Raw genomic sequence first — 17,509 nt, 5'->3', positions numbered from 1 at the left:
GTACTTTGTCAGAGCATATCACATGGAATACTGTGATCTCCTCTCCACAATTTTGTTCTACAATTAGGTCCTTGATTTTATACTTAATACTAACCATCCATCCATTTCTGGAGCATTCACAGTTGTCTCTTCCTTGGAAGTATTTTTCTTGGATAAATTTCTCAGGATTCTCTAGATTCTTACATGCCTATCAAAACATTTTTTATAACCCCGATAATTGAAAAGTATCTCAAATGATTAAAAAAAACCACCTTTGTCTCATGCTGTCTTTCCTTGGATTTTTTAACTGTTACCCCTGTCTTTGCTTGTTTCATGTGTTGCTGTGGATAGGTCAAATTTCAGCCCAATTTAATGTCCTTTGCGGGTGACAGGCTTTCCTTTGGAGGCCCAGGGGATTGTGACTGTCACTGTTGTTGCTGTGGAGAGTCAGAGACTGTTGCTGGGTGTGTCTCAGAGTTCACCGTTCTGGGTCAGTTTTCTCAGATACAAAATGGATTCTCTCTGTTTGGACACCCAGGGCTTTTGTTCAAGATTTTACCATTAGTTTTAAATACTGTATTCCATTGTTTCATTTTCTTCTTCAGAAACTCCGACTGTAGTAGTTGAAACTTCTGGCAGTTTCTCTCTGATCCTTTTTGCCTCTTTATTTTGAGTTATCTTCTTCATTTCTCTTCAGCCTTTCACACACTTTGTTATCTATTATGTCCCCAGTTTCTGAGAGATTTGGCTTTTTCTCTCCTTTAGATAGGGCATCCACTGTGGTCCAGGCTGGCCTGGGACTCACTGTGTAGTTTATGCTGGGCTCACACAGGCTGTAGTCCTGCATACACTGTGGTCCAGGCTGGCCTGGGACTCACTGTGTAGTTTATGCTGGGCTCACACAGGCTCTAGTCCTGCTACTTCCCCCTTACCTGCTGAGATGGCAGGAATAAGCCGCCATGCTGGGCTTACTTATTTATTTCTTCAGTCCAGTTCTTCCCCTAGGGCAGGACCTGGGATTTTGAGTTTCCAAGTCTTGGTGTGTGTTTTTTTCTTCGCTTAATTCTACCCAAAAGGCTGAGAAGTGGTCCTCTTGCTTTTAAATATTGACAGTTACTGAGTTAATTATAAATTACATTTGCTTCATGCTGAAATATCATATGACAGTTTTCCTCTGCTTGTGACTTTCTTTCCATAGTAGGAAAGTAGTTTTCATTAGCCAAAAGTTTTGGATTCTCATTTGCTGTATTTTTTTTTTCTCTTTCCCTGGAAACTTGGTACTCATGGCAGATTCTTATCTAGTGCCTTGTCCATGTTCAGATGTGTTTGCTTTTTCCTAGGCCTGCAGTAGCAGGCAGTCTGCTAGGGTGGGACTTGAGTAGTTTAATTTCTCTCTCAGTTCCAAAGAAACTTCAGAGCTTGGCGTGGTGGCTCCCACCTGTAACCTCAGCACTTAGGGACAAGAGATCACTGTCTGTTTGAAGGCAAAGTGGGTTACATAGTTTTAGGACAGCCTCAGCTGCAGAATGAGACTAATGAGAATTAGTCAGGGTTCTCTAGAGTCATAGAAGGTAGAGAATGAATTCCCCCCTTTGGGATAACATAGGCTACAGTGCAACAATGGCTAGCTGTGAATGGAAAGTCCAAGAATCTAGTAGTTGTTCAGTCCCACGAGGCTGGGTGTCTCAGCTGGTCTTCTGTATGTGCTGGAATCCCGAAGAAGTAGACTCCAGTGCCAGTGAAGGAATGGATGTGCTGACAAGGTGAGGGCGGACAGGGGATGAATCGACACACCCCGTTCCTTCTTCCGTTGTCCTTATATGGGCTTCCAGCAGGAGGTGGGCTCATTTTAAAGGTGTGCCTTCCAGCCTCAAGATCCAGATCACTTGCCTTCCATTTCTGGATTGTAGTTCATTCTAGATATAGTCAAGTTGACAACCAAGAATAGATATTACAGACCCCATTTGAAACATCAAGGAGGAAAAGGGAAAGAAAACGGCATGACTACAGCAGACCCAGATGGTTTCTGTGATGGCCATGGCCTCCTGGCCGTGGCTTGCTCTCCCCTGGACTGCTGATGGTCTCGGGGGAAGAGAACCTGTTCCTCAGCCACTTCCTGCTTCCCCTTTGCCATATTTTCCAAAAGATACCCATCTTCTCTCTCTCCTCTCAAGGTGGCACTGGTCCATCACTGCCACCTTTTTCTACACATGCCTAGCCACTTTTTTTCAACTACCCAGTATCCAGAGCGCTCTCAGATCTACAAGCTGTTGACTGTGTATTAGCATTTTGTCACGTAAAGTGTGACTTTCTTTTACATCCGAAGTGATTTGGAACCCCTACCTTTTCCTATGCTCTGTCACTCTGTCATCTTCCTGGACTGCCTCTACCCCGAGGGTGGTGGTCCAGGCCTGTCTTCTGGGCCTGGATGGTCTTTCCTTACTTCCGTCTGGGGTCCAAGGGTACCCAGTCTCCGGTGTGCTGTAGGCTGACACTTGGGTACTCTTACTTGCTTTCCTTACCCATGAGGCTTGGAAGGAGTTGTGTGAAATATTTAAATTTAGTTGGTCATCACTGTTCTGTGGGAGTGGAAACTCCTGTGTTCTTGGGTCCTTTCAGCATTTTCACATAAAACAACCAGAAACCTCAGATGGAACATTCCTCACAGGAGTCAACGACTATCAAGTACTGTAACACAAATCTTAAAGGGTTTTATTAATAAAAAACACAGGAGCCAGATATTGGGGAGAAGGCTGAAAGATCAGAGAAACAGAACAAGCCACATCCAACCTCACCTCGCCAATTCCTCAGCTGATCTTGTTTCCTCAAACTGGAAGCCTCTGAGTCCTCATCCAAATGGGTCTCAGCTGAACTGCTGCTAAAAGCCTAAAATGCTTAACAAACTTAGTTCCTGGTCCTCAGGCCTTATATACCTTTCTGCTTCCTGCCATCACTTCCTGGGATTAAAGGTGTGTGTCACCATGCCTGGCTGTTTCCAGTGTGGCTTTGAACTTTGGATCTCTGCCTCCTAAATGCTAGGATTAAAGGCGTGTGCTACTACTGCCTAAACCTATTTTTAATATAGTGGCTGTTCTGTTCTCTGACCCCCAGATAAGTTTATTGGGGTGCACAATATATCAACTACATTGTACAGTTCATGAAAAGAAAATGCTCAAGAAATTATTTGCTATTTTTCCTTTTTAAAATTTTTTTGAGATTAAAATATAATTATTACATCATTCCCTTCCCCCTTTCCTCCCTCCAAACCCCCCTCTCTACCACCTTCCCCTTGCTCTGTTCCAAATTCATAGCCTCTTTTTTCTTTATTGTTACATACACATGTGCGTTTTTATGTTTATTCCTAAATACATAAATAAAACCTTCTCAGTCTGTATAATGTTACTTGTATGTATTGAAAGACCCCCGTAGGTAGTCTTCCCTCTGGAGAGACCCTCGCCCAGAGATCACACCGAGACCACAAGTCAGATGCAAACAACAAGAGGCTTTATTCCGGAACACGGGTACCCGGGGCGACACAGTCCCTCCAGAGGCTGAAGAGACTGGCGCGCCGACGGGCTGGAGTGGAGGGTTTTTATAGGGTTGGGCAGCGGAAGGGCGGGTACAGAAGCAGGAAGCATAGTTTACAGGGTTCTGATTGGACGATTCGTATGAGGCCAGGTTCAAACTCAGGACAGCTCGTGGTTTTTCCCCCGAGCTCGACACGCCTGCTGACTTGGCTCTCATCCAGGGTACAAGTTGTTTTTCTGAGCTTTAGTACCCTGTTCTGGGGCCAGGTGGCCGGCCGCAGATACCCTGTTTGTTCCTGTGCCTATGAACTTTCCCCGTACTTTTCAGGCCTTGCTCAAGATGGCGTCAGGCCAAGCAAGCATGCTGGGGCCCCTCAGCACCACCCCAGAAGAGTCCCGGGGTCCCGGCCTGCACCTCCCTGCAGGGCTCCCCAGTCCTCAGGCCGCGCCACCCCCACAGGGTCCCCGAGTCCCCAAGCTGCCCCACCCCGGGGGTACCCGGGTCCCAGTTTGCACCGCCCGGAGGGTCCCCGGCCCTTGGCCTGCTCCATCCCGCAGGGCCCCGGGCGCCCGGGTCGCGGCCCGCACCACCCTCGCCGGCGGCGACACCGGGCGCTGGCGCCGGGCAGCGGCGCCAATCGGGCTCGAGGACACGGCGGGCCCGGGCTGGGAGCCTGCGGTCTCTGCCCACCGCGCTACGACGCGGGGCCCAGGCGCGCGGGCCGCTGCGGGGCGCGCATGGCGGGCGCGGGCGGCTGGCGCGGGGACGGAGATGCGGCCCGGCCTGCGCTGCCCGCGGCTCCGCTCCTGGCGGCCTTTCATTATGTGTTTTCAGGGCTGACCATTTGGTATTGGATAACCATTTGGTCGCTCTCCCCTGAGGAAGGCTATTTCTTCTGCTCTCAGCATTCCTTATTTGCCTGTAGGTTTTTTTTGTATAGGGTTGAGGCCTCATGAGACTTTCTCTGTCCATGTTAGCATTGGTGTCGTTCTTATTCAGCTCCTGTGCAGGCGGCCATGTTGGCAAGACTTTTCGGGTGTAGTTTCTGACATCCCTAGGAGAGTCGATCTCATAGCAAACTCTGTTCTTCTGACCCTTACTGTCTTTGCAACCCCTCTGCTCCTCTGACCCTCAGCCTTAGGTGCGGGAATCATGTTGATTGGTGGCTGGTTTTGATTCCCTTCTTTGTTCCTGTGTCTGCTAACAGTGCCTCAGTCTGTGCTCACTGTGCACTGCACGGTACAGCTCTCTCTTTCCCATAGTTTAACCTGCATCACATTCTAGTACGCTACAGAGTATCCTTGTTCTTTTGCCATTTGTTGTCTGTGTGGATACAGACAAGAGAGCACTGTGGATGGACACAGAGAGCCGCCAGCTCTGAGAACAGATCACTGCCCATTTTTGTCTTGTGTGGCCCCTCCGTGGTGAGGTTAGAGGTAGACCAAGTGAGTGTCTTTTTTTTTTTTTTTTTTGCTTTCTTTGGATCAGGTTTTGATCCTTATTGTAAAACCAAAAAGTATGCTGTTAGTCTCCTCGGCGTTGGCATTACTGAAGCCCCTCAGGGCTTGGGCAGCCAGCCTCCTGCTTAGTTGCCAATACGGCTGCCAGTTTTCGTCTTTTCCAGATCCTTCATAGGTATTAAAATGGAAGTTGGAGGAAGGGCATATCATCCCCTATGGCTTGTCCTGCTACTAACCCAAGAGTCTGTGATCAATGGGAAAATATTGCGTTAAGAGTGTGATTCTTTGATAATTACTTTTTTTCTTGAGTAGTCTACTTTTAAAAACTTAACAAGCTCCTTAATAAAAGTAAATAGCAATGCAAAAATAGTTCCCTACCCTCCAGCAAATAAATTCAACTTACATCCTTACCAAATTTTGTCTAAATTTTATAATCCCCATGCCTAACCTCTTTTCTCATGGTAATGTTTGCATGTTACAGGGCTTTCAAGGAGCGTGGGTTTTGTATAGAGCCAGGACCCACACATATACAGTGAGTAATGTAAGTCCTGCTAGTGGTTGCCAAGTGTAATGGTTTCAGTGTGTACTTTGTGGTCGGCTCCGGTTCAAATCCCATCTCCTGCATTTATCATTCATGTGCTTACTGATATCTTCAGGCATTCATCTCATCGTGTGTTAGGCTGTGACACAGGCTGGAAATGAAACCCGGTGGTACAGCGATTGTCTAGCATGTCCGAGAAGGGCTCTGGGTTCAATCCACACCTCTGCAAAGAATAATGAGTTAGATAATATGTGAGCACAGTGATACCTGTCTTGTTAGCGGTTAAGTGAGAATGTAGGAAGAATGCGTGTGAAAACACAGCACAGGGTCTGGATGCAGGAAGAGCCCAGCAGCTGGAAGTGGAGCTACAAGGAAGATGTCCATGCTCACACGTGGGTGGAAATCATCCTGGCAGGTCTCTTCATGTTTTTTAGCAGCCACTGGTTTGGGTTTTATTTGTTTCCTTCCAAATTTCTCCTCTGAAACGTGCTGTTACTATTTCCTTTTCTAAGAGTGTGACAGGGTCTTCTAGGATGTGTCTTTTGTGACAGATGGTCAGCAGCTAGTGGTAATCACGTCTCATTGATCCTTGGGAAGGGGTTCTGCCTCAGCCGTCGACATGGAACACAATGGCAGTCAAAACCTGGGAACTGTAAATGGACAGTGATGCTGCGACCTCGACATCTGGAACTGTAGAGTCCTAGAAAGTATTGAGACACATAGTCACTGGCCAGTGTCTCTTTATCAATATGTCAAATAAAACTCTTATAGAAAATATGAAATTTAAAGGTTAATTTAAATGAAATGTTGAAATGTCACCAGTGACAACAGCGTACCATTTTGCCAGTCATATGGGGAAAGAATGGAGAAAGTGATTGACATGTTTGTTAATAGAGGGATTTGCAGTTAGAGATTGTCTCAGGGTTTCTATTGCTCTGAGAAAACACCATGACCAAAAGCTACCTGGGGAGAAAAGGGTTTATTTTGTCTTCTACTTCTACATCGTAGTCCATTTTTGAAGCGGGTAGGATAGGAAGGCAAGGCAGGAACCTGGAGGCAGGAACTGATGCAGAGGCCACGCAGGAGTGCTGCTTACTGGCTTGTTCTGCATGGCTTGCTCAGCCTGCTTTCTTGGAGCACACGGACCACCTGCCTATGGGTAGCACCACCCACAGTGACCTGGGTCCTCCCACACCAATCATTCATCAAGAAAATGTCCCACAGGCTTTCCACAGACCATCTGATGTGGCATTTTCCCAGTTGAGGTTCCCTCTTCCCAAATGACTCGAGCGTGTACCAAGGTGACATAAAGCCAGCCTGCATAAAGGTATTTGTTTATGGAGTCATAAAAATAAGCTAAATGTATGGTGTAACATCCAAAGAGATGCTAAGCCATGTGTAAACACTTCACTGAGCAGACAGTATAGCATATTGGTTAGGAGTGGAGTTTAGGGAGTACATCAGCCTGAGTTTCAAACCCAGTTCCGTCATCTGCTCAACCAGGGGTCACGTTAGCAACCTAACCAAGTACCTTAGCCAAGGTTGGATCAACCTAATCAATCACCCTAGCCAAGGTTGGACAACCTAATCAATCACTTGTAGCCAAGGTTGGGGTTAACCTAACCAATCACCCTAGCCAAGGTTGGAGTTAACCTAACCAATCACCCTAGCCAAGATTAGATCAGCTTAACTAATCACCTTAGCCACGCTTGGATCAACCTAATCAATCACCCTAGCCAAGGTTGGAACTGTGGTGTTGAGAATTAAATGAGAGTAATACATGTCAAGTATTTTAAAGGTTTATTATTTTGATTGTTATTATTATTATTATTTGTGTGTGTGTGTGTGTGTGTGTGTGTGTGTTTTCACATGTATGTGAAGGCCAGAAGAGGGCATTGGATACCCTGGAGCTGGAATTACAGGTGGTTGAGAGCTACTCAATGTGGGTGCTAGAAACCAACTTGGGTCCTGTGCAAGAGTACCAAGCACTTTTAACTGCTGAGCAGTCTCCCTATGGCAAGTATTTTAAGTTCTGTGTTAGTCTAGTTGCTATTATTCAATTCAGCCTTGCCAAAACAATCAAAAACCCAAACTAGTCCAAGTTTGGTGCTTAATGGCATTGATGAAACACATCCCCTGCACTGCTGAGAGGCAGTCCTGTCTTTAAGTGGTTAGAGGTGAACAAGGTGATTCTGTCCTTTTTCTTTGCATAGTTATTTGTCTACTTCTTGCTTTGGCCCTTCTTACAGGCCGAGCAGGGGGTGAGCACAGTGCAGCTTCTCAGGCTCTGCTGTGATCAAAGCAACCATGATTTGATTTACCTAAGACCAGGTATATGATTATGGAAAAAATATTTCCCACAAACATTAGCAGTCATGATTGAGAGATGGAATTTCCCAGATGAAATTCATCACCTGTTGAAGAGAGTGTTACTTAAGCAGCTAAACTTCCAGTACCTGTTCAAATGCCTCCAAATAAGGAAAATTCATAGATAGCAGATCACATCTCATCTTTTTAAATACATAGTTCATAATGAGTGGGCTGTGTTAACACTGGTGGTTTTCTCTAAAATGGGAGATGCTCTTGTACAAGAGAGAACATTACATTAATTAGAAATTGAAGTTACAGTTGTCTGGTTGTACTTTATAAAGGGAATACAGAAGTCATGGTCCAGTTTATATTGTCTTATATCTACCTCTCAGAGTATGGTCCTGGGTCATTGGTTATTTGCTTTTACAAATATTCTCTCTCTGTTATTTCCCAGGCAAAACTATAAGGCTTGCAGAAGTTTCTGAGATTTCTCAGTTCACCACCCTCCCTTCCCAGGCCGCCACCCCCAGATCCACACACATGCTTATCCTCTAGTCTCTGCTGAGATTAACTGGATGGATTTTGGTTGGGGTTTTAGTTTTTTGAACTGAGGTCTTGCTATGCAGCTCAGGCTAGCCTTAAACTCATGTGTTTCTGTCTCAGCCTCTGAGTTACTGGGATTATAGGCACATTCTCCTGTGCCTGGTTGTGCATTCCTGCACTGACGCTGTTTAAAAAGAGAGAGAATTATTAATGTATCTGTGCTGATAACTTACCTTGTAGCTATGAATGGAAACTTCATGCTCCCCCTACCTTTCCACTCCCCTATGTTTTCGTTCCTCCTCCCTTGGAATTTCCCTCTTCCCTTTTTGCTCCTCTTAACTCCCATCCCCTGTCCTCAGCACTGAGACCCTGAACCCTTTACTAAAGGCAAAAGAAGCGACTTCAGCAATGGAATTGAGAATGTATCACCCTAAAGCTGTTGCTATTTCCAACCGTAAATAAAGACCATCTTGTTCAAAGATCTGCAAGGAAATTGCAAGACTCACGATCAGTTATTATGATAGATTACAAGTAGAGAGAATACAATTAAAATCCAAATATTTATTAACGCATTCTAATACTACCCATACATTGTATTTGTTGAGATGGATAATTGTCCCATCTTTAGCCTCTTAGACTATGTGAGCATCTGAGTTTTGGCCTTGTTATTGTTTGAAGTGTTGTGTTTGTGCCATCCTGGACATTTCCACAGACAATATTTTTGTTGTTGTTGTTGTTGTTTGTTTTATAGCCCAGGCTGACCTCAGACTCACAGTTCTCTTCCCCGAGTGTTCAGTATACCTATTTTTGATTCTGCTTACATTTACTAATGGTTTAAAAGCATGTTAGAAAGTGAAAGTCCTCTTCAGTTTCACTGTACTTATTCCTCATCCCAGCAAACAGTTTGGTGTATATTTTTTTCATATTTCCACAATTACCATCATCCCTTCTTGTGCACGGCAGCATTGCTTTGTGTGGTGCTGGGGACAGAACCCAGGGCCTAGTACATCCTGGGCAACTGCTCCATCATCAAGCTGCATCCCCAGCCCTGTGTGCATCTCTGAAAGCTTCACCTCTCCATGTCTTTGGTCCGCTGTGGCAGTCTCATTTCCTGGCTGTGGAAGAGCATCTTCTTGTTTATTGGCAAGGCCAACACCATGTATCTGGTGTCAGACTCTGACTTGCAGCGTTCTTGTTAAGAAGCCAGGGTGCCGGGGTCTTGGGCATACTTTTCTAGATGATTATTATAATATTTCTAAAAATTTTTAAACAATCATCTGTAGATTTCTAAAATCCATCTCTTTCCAAAGGGTTAGCCCATGTGAATTATTATATGAGATTGTCTTGAGATTTTACATGTTTTTAAGATGAGGCAACACAAGATTTATAGTTTATTCAATTCTCCTAAATGTCGATTTGGTTTTCTTAATAATCTGGAGTCCCTAAGTATGTTTGTCATTGTTTAAACCACTTGTCACGTATTGTATTTTCTCGGCATGTCTTTTAACCACATCCTTACTAAAATACCTTGATTAGCATATTTTGGAAGTAGAATCATAATACACTATGACAGTTGGGGACGTAGAGAGCCTATTGGCATCCTAAGAAGTCTGCCTGTGAAGACTTTCCCAAGGAATAGTCAACAAGGATTGTCCACAACCTCTGGTATTCAGAAAGTCACATCTCTTACTAAGTTTACTTATTTTGAAATACTTGTGGCTCTTAAGAATAGTGAAGTAATGAGAACTAGTAACACACATAAAATTCCAGAATCAGTAGAAAAGTATCCTTTGTTTACTGTGCCTAATTGTCAGGAGCGATTGTCACAAGCTGTTGTGGGCCAGGACGCAAACTCAGCCTACAGCAGTTGATACTTCAGATGTCAACCCACCAGAGGAGTGATTCTCAGATGGTGTACCCTGTCAAGCAGGGCTTGCAGGCCACTGACTCTGAGTTCTGTTGTTTTCATCTGTAATTCACTTGTGCAATAACAGCTATGATATCTCCCCCTTACCGTGCATTTTCATGAAATGCATATTTGTAATCTCATGATTGCATCCCAACTTTATGGGCACACCTATATCCGTGGATGGTCAGGAAGATGACTTTTCATTAGCTGTACAATTTTGGTATATAGAAAATATACTAGGATATGGTTCATAACTAGATCTGTTGTCCCACGAGAACTGTGGACCCTTAAAAGCCTCCTTTATTCCTTTTGCCCAGACTAACTGCACACATTTAGTTCATTTTACCTCAGAGCAAGTTCAAACTAGACTAAAGGCCTTTGTATATAGATCATAAGTTTAAAACTTTACAGTTATGCATAAGGTCAGAGTTGCAGGTGTCCACCCAAGGTTATCCACATAAAGCACCCTCAGAAAAACATGCCAGTTCTTTGCACCCTAAGAAAGCATGCCAGTTCTTTGCACCCTAAGAAAAGCATACCAGTTCTTCACTTGCCAAGTCTGCTATTAAAGAGCTGTGTCTCAGTTTGTCCCACTGGGCACTGCGCTCCCTCCCTCTGGTCCTGAGACCCTGAAACCTTGTGTTGCCGTGGTACATGGCTCTGTCCTTGTCTACCCTAGGAATGTGCTTTTGACCAATGAGAGGTGACTCTTAGTTTTTATTATTGCTTCCAGCCTCCTGTAAAAGAGAATATTATTAGGCTAGATGAGGAGAAGCAGGAGGATTGGAACAGGGAGAGAGCAGAGTAGAGCAATAGAAAGACATGCAGAGAGGAATGGTGTGAGCTGATTCATCCCTTTGCCCTCAGACCCTTAGGTCTCCCTCGCTTGTTAAGTAGCATCTTTTCTGGACCCTGAAAGGGGCCTTAGGGGCTGGCACCCAAAGGACCCCGTTACCTAATATTTTGGGATACTCCGGACAGCTCTGGTTTTAGAGGTGAGTGGTTACATAGGAGTGGAGAACCTGAAGTTTAGAGGGGTTCCTTCCTCACTCTTGCCTTCTTTTGAACTAAATGAACTGTTCACGCATTCTGCAGTCCAGGAAAAATGTTTATCTTCAATTTTCTCCCTAAAAATATAACACATAAATTCTGTTTAGTTACATCTAAATTTAACAAATGGCTTTGTCCTCTTCCCAGACTTACTGCTTTCAGTCTGACTTTCCCCTCCGACTTCCTCGTTATTGTTACTCAGGAGTTTAACTCTGTTTGCTTGTTTTTATGCCCATGACACCACCATCGTCATCGTTCTGTTCACATTTTCTTTTTAAAGAGTTATTTATTTATTATGTTAATTGAATACGTATGTGCACATGAGTGTAGGCATCCACAGGGGCTCTGGCTTGGAGCTAGAGTTCCAGACACCTGACAGGATTGCTGGGAATTGAACGCAGGTCCTCTGGAGGAGCAGTACATGTGCTTAACTGCCGAGCCATCTCTCCAGCCCCCTGTTCTCCAGCCCCCTGCTCACATTTCCTTATAGTTTCTGCTCTCTTTGCACATCTCCCCTTCCTTGCGTTCAGAGCCTCTGCAACCAAACCCAGTTTGGGACGAGCTGTCGGCCTCCAGAATCTGTAGGTAGGCAGTTTGTGTTTTCAGGAGAAAATGGGAAGAGCAGGGTCCTTAGAGATGTGCCTTGCAGTCAACACCAACCCATCTTGCAGTGTTGCCCCTCAGGACTGAGGACTGTGGGACACCCTGTTTGAGCATTGTCCCGGAGACTAGGGCCGTTTCTGAGTTATTCACCTTCAGCTCTCTAGTGGGAGTGTTTCATGGAAATAAGGAAGAGCAGTTTGAACTCTTACAAAATATTCACATTAAATATATCCAGATTGTGTTCTTCTTGCTGTGTGCCTCTGTATGTGTGTTTATGTGTGTGAAATTAACTTAGTTTAAGAAACAGTGTTGATAGTAGTTGAAGTTCTTTTGATTTGGTTTTCAATGTATTAACTGTATTTCAACATTTTCTTGCTTAGGAAACACCAAGTTGTAAATTGATGGATGGCACTTTTTGAAATGTTGCTGTCTTTGAAATCTCAAATCGCTATTATAGACAACTAGCTGTGAATTTGGGTCTGGAAGTCATGTCTTCTTAGTTATGTCAAGAGCTTTCTCATTTACTCATGTGTATGTGTCCTGGGATGGTCACAGTATTTTGCCTCCAGCAATACATAGCAGGGATACTAGATTAGCAAGTGGCCTCAGCTCTCTTCCAGTGGTTTATGTTGGTTCACAGTTTGTACGAGGTCAAGGTGAACAGGGATCTACAGGATGTTAGCATTCTCAGTTTCTAAAGAACCCTGCTTTCAAAGTCACACAACCCAATATTCTTCCAGTAAGACATAATTTCTCTCCTATAACAGGAACAGATCGGACTAAGTGACATCCATTTGTTCTTTGGGCAATATAGGTTAGGTAGTTACATGTCCTCTCAAAAAAAAAAAAAAAAGATTTTAAAGGCATGGATTTAACCTGTATTTCTATTAAATCTGTGATCCAGGTATGATAGTATAAACATACAACCCCAGAAGTTCTGCAGGAAGATTAGGAGTTCAAGGCCAGCCTTTGCTATATAGCAAGTTCCAAGTCAGCCTGGGCCACAGGAGACCTTGACTCAATTAATTAATTAAAAACCAAATCTGTGGCCTCTTTGGCTATCAGAAAGATTTGAAGATTGTATCATAGCTAATGTTGAGGAGGCTGCTGCATCTGCAATCTTGGGGCCACCGTTTTGGAAGATGTTCTTTCTTCATTTCTTCTACATGGTCAGTGTGACATCCCCACAGATGACTTGTGTTTCTTCCATAAAGAATGGTCACATTTAAATATAGCCGTGGTGTGATCCTATGCCCGACACTGACATTTTTATGTGGTGCTTACAGTAATTATTATGATATAGACAAATGACCCCATGCAGATCCACCGGCCACAGCTTTTGGATACATCTGAATTATGATAAGATTGTTCACTGGCAGATTCGTTATTTTCTGTAGGCATCAAGAAAAGAAGTCATAAAACAGTGCATGCCCACTGCAGAAGATATTAACTTTTCCTAAAACTTCTTTTCCAGTGAAGGAAGCCCATCCCCCAGAGTGGAGCTGCTGCATAACATCGATCGGGACTTTTTCGACAGTTCGCCGTGTGAGTACCCAGCCTTTACTGCTGTGTTAAACATTTTGTTGTGTTTTAGGAGACACCAGCATGCTAGCCTAGCACTCTCTGCCCACCAGAGCTGATGTTAGGGTAAACATTTCTTCCCGACACATGCTCTGGGAATCTCACAGTGGCTTCAGTACTCTGTGAAGTTAGTAAATTCTGACTCTGCCATTTGCTGTCCATATGCAGCAGGAGCCCACAGGAGCCCACAGGAGCCCACAGGAGCCCCGAGGCTCCTTTCTACTGCCCGTATCCTGTCACTGCCTGTGTTACCTAAAAGTTCCAGAACCCTTTTCCAGAAAATTCACCATCAAACAAGCCACTGTCGGCTCTGGGGTTGTGCGAGCCTCCACAGCATCTGATTGGGTTGGCCGGGGGCTGCACAGAACCTGCTGAATCTCACAGGTGTCAATTTCCTCACAGTCCTGGGAATCATTCAGCTGCATTGTGCCTGCTGCCTGCTGGAGAACTACCTTGTCAGTTCCTCAGGGGGTGTGGTCACATTCCCTGCACTCTTGTGGGGGGTCATGCCACCTCCTTTCTGGACATTGTACTGCCTCGGTTAACTCTCTTTACTTCTCTGTCCTTTCCAAGTGACCACAAGACCCCACTCCTTAGCTATTTCTGCTCCGAGGGTTGACCTGCCTGTGTCACCAAACACCCAGCACCCTCTCACCTAGCCTTGTCATGTTCTCGCCCAACATTCCCTGTCCTGCTTGCCATTCAAAACACAGAGCTGATTATACCATCCCCAAACTCAGTACCTGTTTCCTGCCTCTCTGCAGTTTCTAGAGCATCCCAGAAGCCCCATGAAAAGCAGTTGTCCCCACTCAGTGTCTCTTCGTGCTCCTGAATAGCATCGGTCACATAGTCTAGTTGGGCCTGGATGCCAGGATCTAGGACTTGTGTGTGTTCTGATCCTCATCAGTTGACACAAATGCCCAGGACTTGATAAGCACTCACTAATCATTACGTGATCACAGAGTGGACAGTTGAGGAGAGATTAGATGCAATGAAAACTATGAAATTTCCAGGAAAATGGATGAATCCGGAAATTATTCTAGTAAGCACAGTAACCCAGAGTTATAAAGATGGCATGTTCTTTTATACGTAGATCTTAGCATGTAATGTTTAGATATATGAATATATGTGAGTGCAGTTATAGTCATGAAGCTGGGAAAAGAGGACCATGAAAGGGGAAAGAGGGTCTCCGAGACAGGGTGAAGGTGATGGGGGAATAGAAGGATGGACAGCAAAAACAAATTACGTTTGAAAATGCCATCTGAAATCTAGTACTCAGTACGTTAATTTTTAAAAGCTAAACACCACTCCCGCCAACCCCAAGTGGATGTATTAAACCTGGAAAGGGAAAGTGTTCTAATAACAGGCAAGCAGTGTCTCTTCTACTGGAGTAAAATTACATGAATGGTAGAGGCCAGAGTGTGGGTTAGATCCTAAGGACTGCTAAGATAGTCCGTAGATTTGTGCCATCCACTGTGGTAGTCACCAGTTCCATGTGGCTGCTGAGCCCTGGAAAGGTAAGGTAGGTAATTATGGGTTGAGATGTCAGCTCTGAGTATAAAGTACATATCGGACTTGGAAGACTAGGTACACATATGGTGCATACATGTTGGAAGGACAGGACTTGACTATGTTAAGTTGAATGTACTATTAGTACGTCATCTGTTTCTTTTTCCTTTCTTAAAATGTGACTGATAGAAACCTTGGAATTACATATGTGATTTGCATTGTATTTCTGTTGGTCTAGAAGAACTATTCTAGAAGGTGCTAGGAAATAAGTTTATCAGGTGCACAGAGGATCGGAGACCTGTTATTAGTTACCTTGAGGCTACATGGTTCTAAACTTTCCCTGCCCTTGCACACCTAAGACACATGGCCTATTCCAGGAATACCAAAATCTCCTGGGGAGGTCAGGAGAGCAGCAGGAATGCAGAAGTAGATTTAAAAACTTCTCATATAACCCTGCTGCAGGGCGTCCAAGATATGCTTCCCACATAATGGCCATGGACTGTCTTCATTTGCTAAATACACACACACACACACACACACACACACACACCAAAAAAAAAAAAAAAAAAAGCCTGTGGCTGCACACCCACTGGGCTATAGTTTAGTTTGGCATTGGAAGTGACAGCCCAGAACCAGATTCTTACGTGACCATCGCAGCCCTGTTTGCAGCAGGGTTCTTATTGTGAGTTGCCGTCACTTTTGGCTGCCCTCCCTAAAATCCTCCTAGCAAAATGATAGCATGGACAAGAGGTTCCTGCAACGTGCAGGTTTGAAGGGGCGCGGAAGTCAGGATGGGGGACTCCACCCCTCAGCTGCTAGGATGTATCTAGTGTGTTATTCTGTGGCTGTGCTAAGTTCCATCATTGTGGTCATTAATTCAGAGGCACTTTTCGGCCTCTGCTGTCTTCTGTGCCTCCTATAAAGAAATGGCTTGATGCTGGCCTTCCTTACCAACTTGGTTCACACAAGTGAGGTGTTCTCCGTCATCGTCTGTGTCTGCAGGGAGCATCGTGCCCGCCTCCTTCTCACACAGAGCCACCCTGCAGGCCTTTTCTGCGATGGCTGAGTCACTTCAGTCTGCCGTGAGGCAAAATCAGAAAAAAAAAGAAAAAGAAAAAAGCTCTCTTTGGGGCCTGCTGCTTTTTACCATGAAGACATGAACCTGTTCTCTTTCCTTTGCAGTTATTTGTAGGGAAAAATTAAATCCAGTTGTAAGAAACTGTTAACTTAGAGGACAATGTCTGGAAAGTCTAAGAAGATATTCTAGAAGCTTTTGTGAAATCAGGAAGCAGCTATCTAGTGTATCCAGAAGGGCTGACATTTGAGCCTGCGTTACCCCAGAGCCACAGCTGGCTCCCGACTCCAGTGCCTCCCAGTCTGATGTTCGGACTCGGGGGAGATTAATGAAGCCTCATTCTGCTAGGAGCACCTGTTAACAGGCAGTAATGAGTGACTAGAAAGGAAAGCCTTAGACGTGTTATAAACAAGAGACTAGTTTGGATGAATATATGGTTTTGTTATGGCTACCTCCTGTTCACCTCTCTGAGCCCTGTCCTCTTTCCTTTTCCAAGGTCTCCTCACCTCATGAACTGTATGTTTCCCAGGGGAGCCCTGCCTTCCACTATTCCCCAGGCTCCCTCAGAAGCCGGTTCTTGGGTTTAGCAGCTACTCCTTCCTACCCCCTCTTTAGAGTAGCGGGAACATCCAGGGAAATTGGGGTTCCCTCCTTAGACTCGTCATCTCATTAATAAAAGAATTTAAAAACAGACTCAGAAGAAAGCTCGGGGACCATTTTATGAGAATTTGAAAGAAAAACAACAGAGTGTTCCAGCTGTAAGGCTTGGCAGCTGCTGAATGGAGGTCGATGGAGGAGAGCGAAGAGAGAACGGCATGCCTTCTGAGTGAGGGGCCGTGAGAGCTGGCCTGCTCGTCGGTGGAGGCTGGCAAGGAGCTGATGGCAGAGGAGTGGGGTGCGGGGCTTCAGAGGATGAGGGGAAAGCATGCTTAGACGGGGAGAGCATGGCTGCACTTTTGAAAAACAGTGCAGAAAGAGAAGGGAAAATTATAACTTTTGAGTTTAGAACTCGAAAGGCAGGCAAGCTTGGCAGTGAAGACAGGCAAGCCACTGCGTCGGGGAGGGGGCCGTGTGGAAGTATAAGTGAGGACATTATCTCATTGCGGGTAGGTATTCCTCCCGTCTCCCGAGCGTGTTATTGGGTGGATCAGCTTTCCTGGGGAGGAGACTCTGGCCGTGTGATTGACAGGTCCAGCTCAAGGGAAGAGACAACATAGTATACAATGTTCTAGTCTTTGGAGGAGATCAGAATGTTACGTCTCCACTCAGGGCCAGAGGGATTCCATTCTTTTGACTAGAAGGCCTAAGGAGAGGCAGTTGTAATGTTTTCCTTTCGAGTGTTAGCAGGAAAAAAGATGGGGTCCAGAGCCAACCATGAGGAAGGAGTCTGTCCTCAGTGCCCTCCGAGGTTACTAATCTTG

At 45.0% G+C, this 17,509-nt stretch overlaps 1 protein-coding gene and 1 pseudogene across 1 annotated transcript in view; both read left to right on the top strand.

Moving 5' to 3' along the window:
* The window catches only part of Arsb (arylsulfatase B), a 170,335-nt gene that overhangs the window by 90,058 nt on the left and 62,768 nt on the right, over positions 1-17,509 (top strand). Inside the window, exon 6 of the mRNA XM_052743557.1 lies at positions 13,398-13,468. Coding sequence (XP_052599517.1) covers positions 13,398-13,468 — 71 coding nt within the window. The remainder of the gene's footprint in view (positions 1-13,397; positions 13,469-17,509) is intronic.
* On the top strand, positions 9,435-9,553 carry LOC128113891 (uncharacterized; annotated as a pseudogene).

This window comes from Peromyscus californicus, unplaced genomic scaffold, assembly GCF_007827085.1.
Source record: "Peromyscus californicus insignis strain IS unplaced genomic scaffold, ASM782708v3 Scaffold_18__1_contigs__length_77618521, whole genome shotgun sequence".
Classification (NCBI taxonomy): domain Eukaryota; kingdom Metazoa; phylum Chordata; class Mammalia; order Rodentia; family Cricetidae; genus Peromyscus; species Peromyscus californicus.
This window is presented reverse-complemented; position numbering and strand designations above follow the sequence as displayed.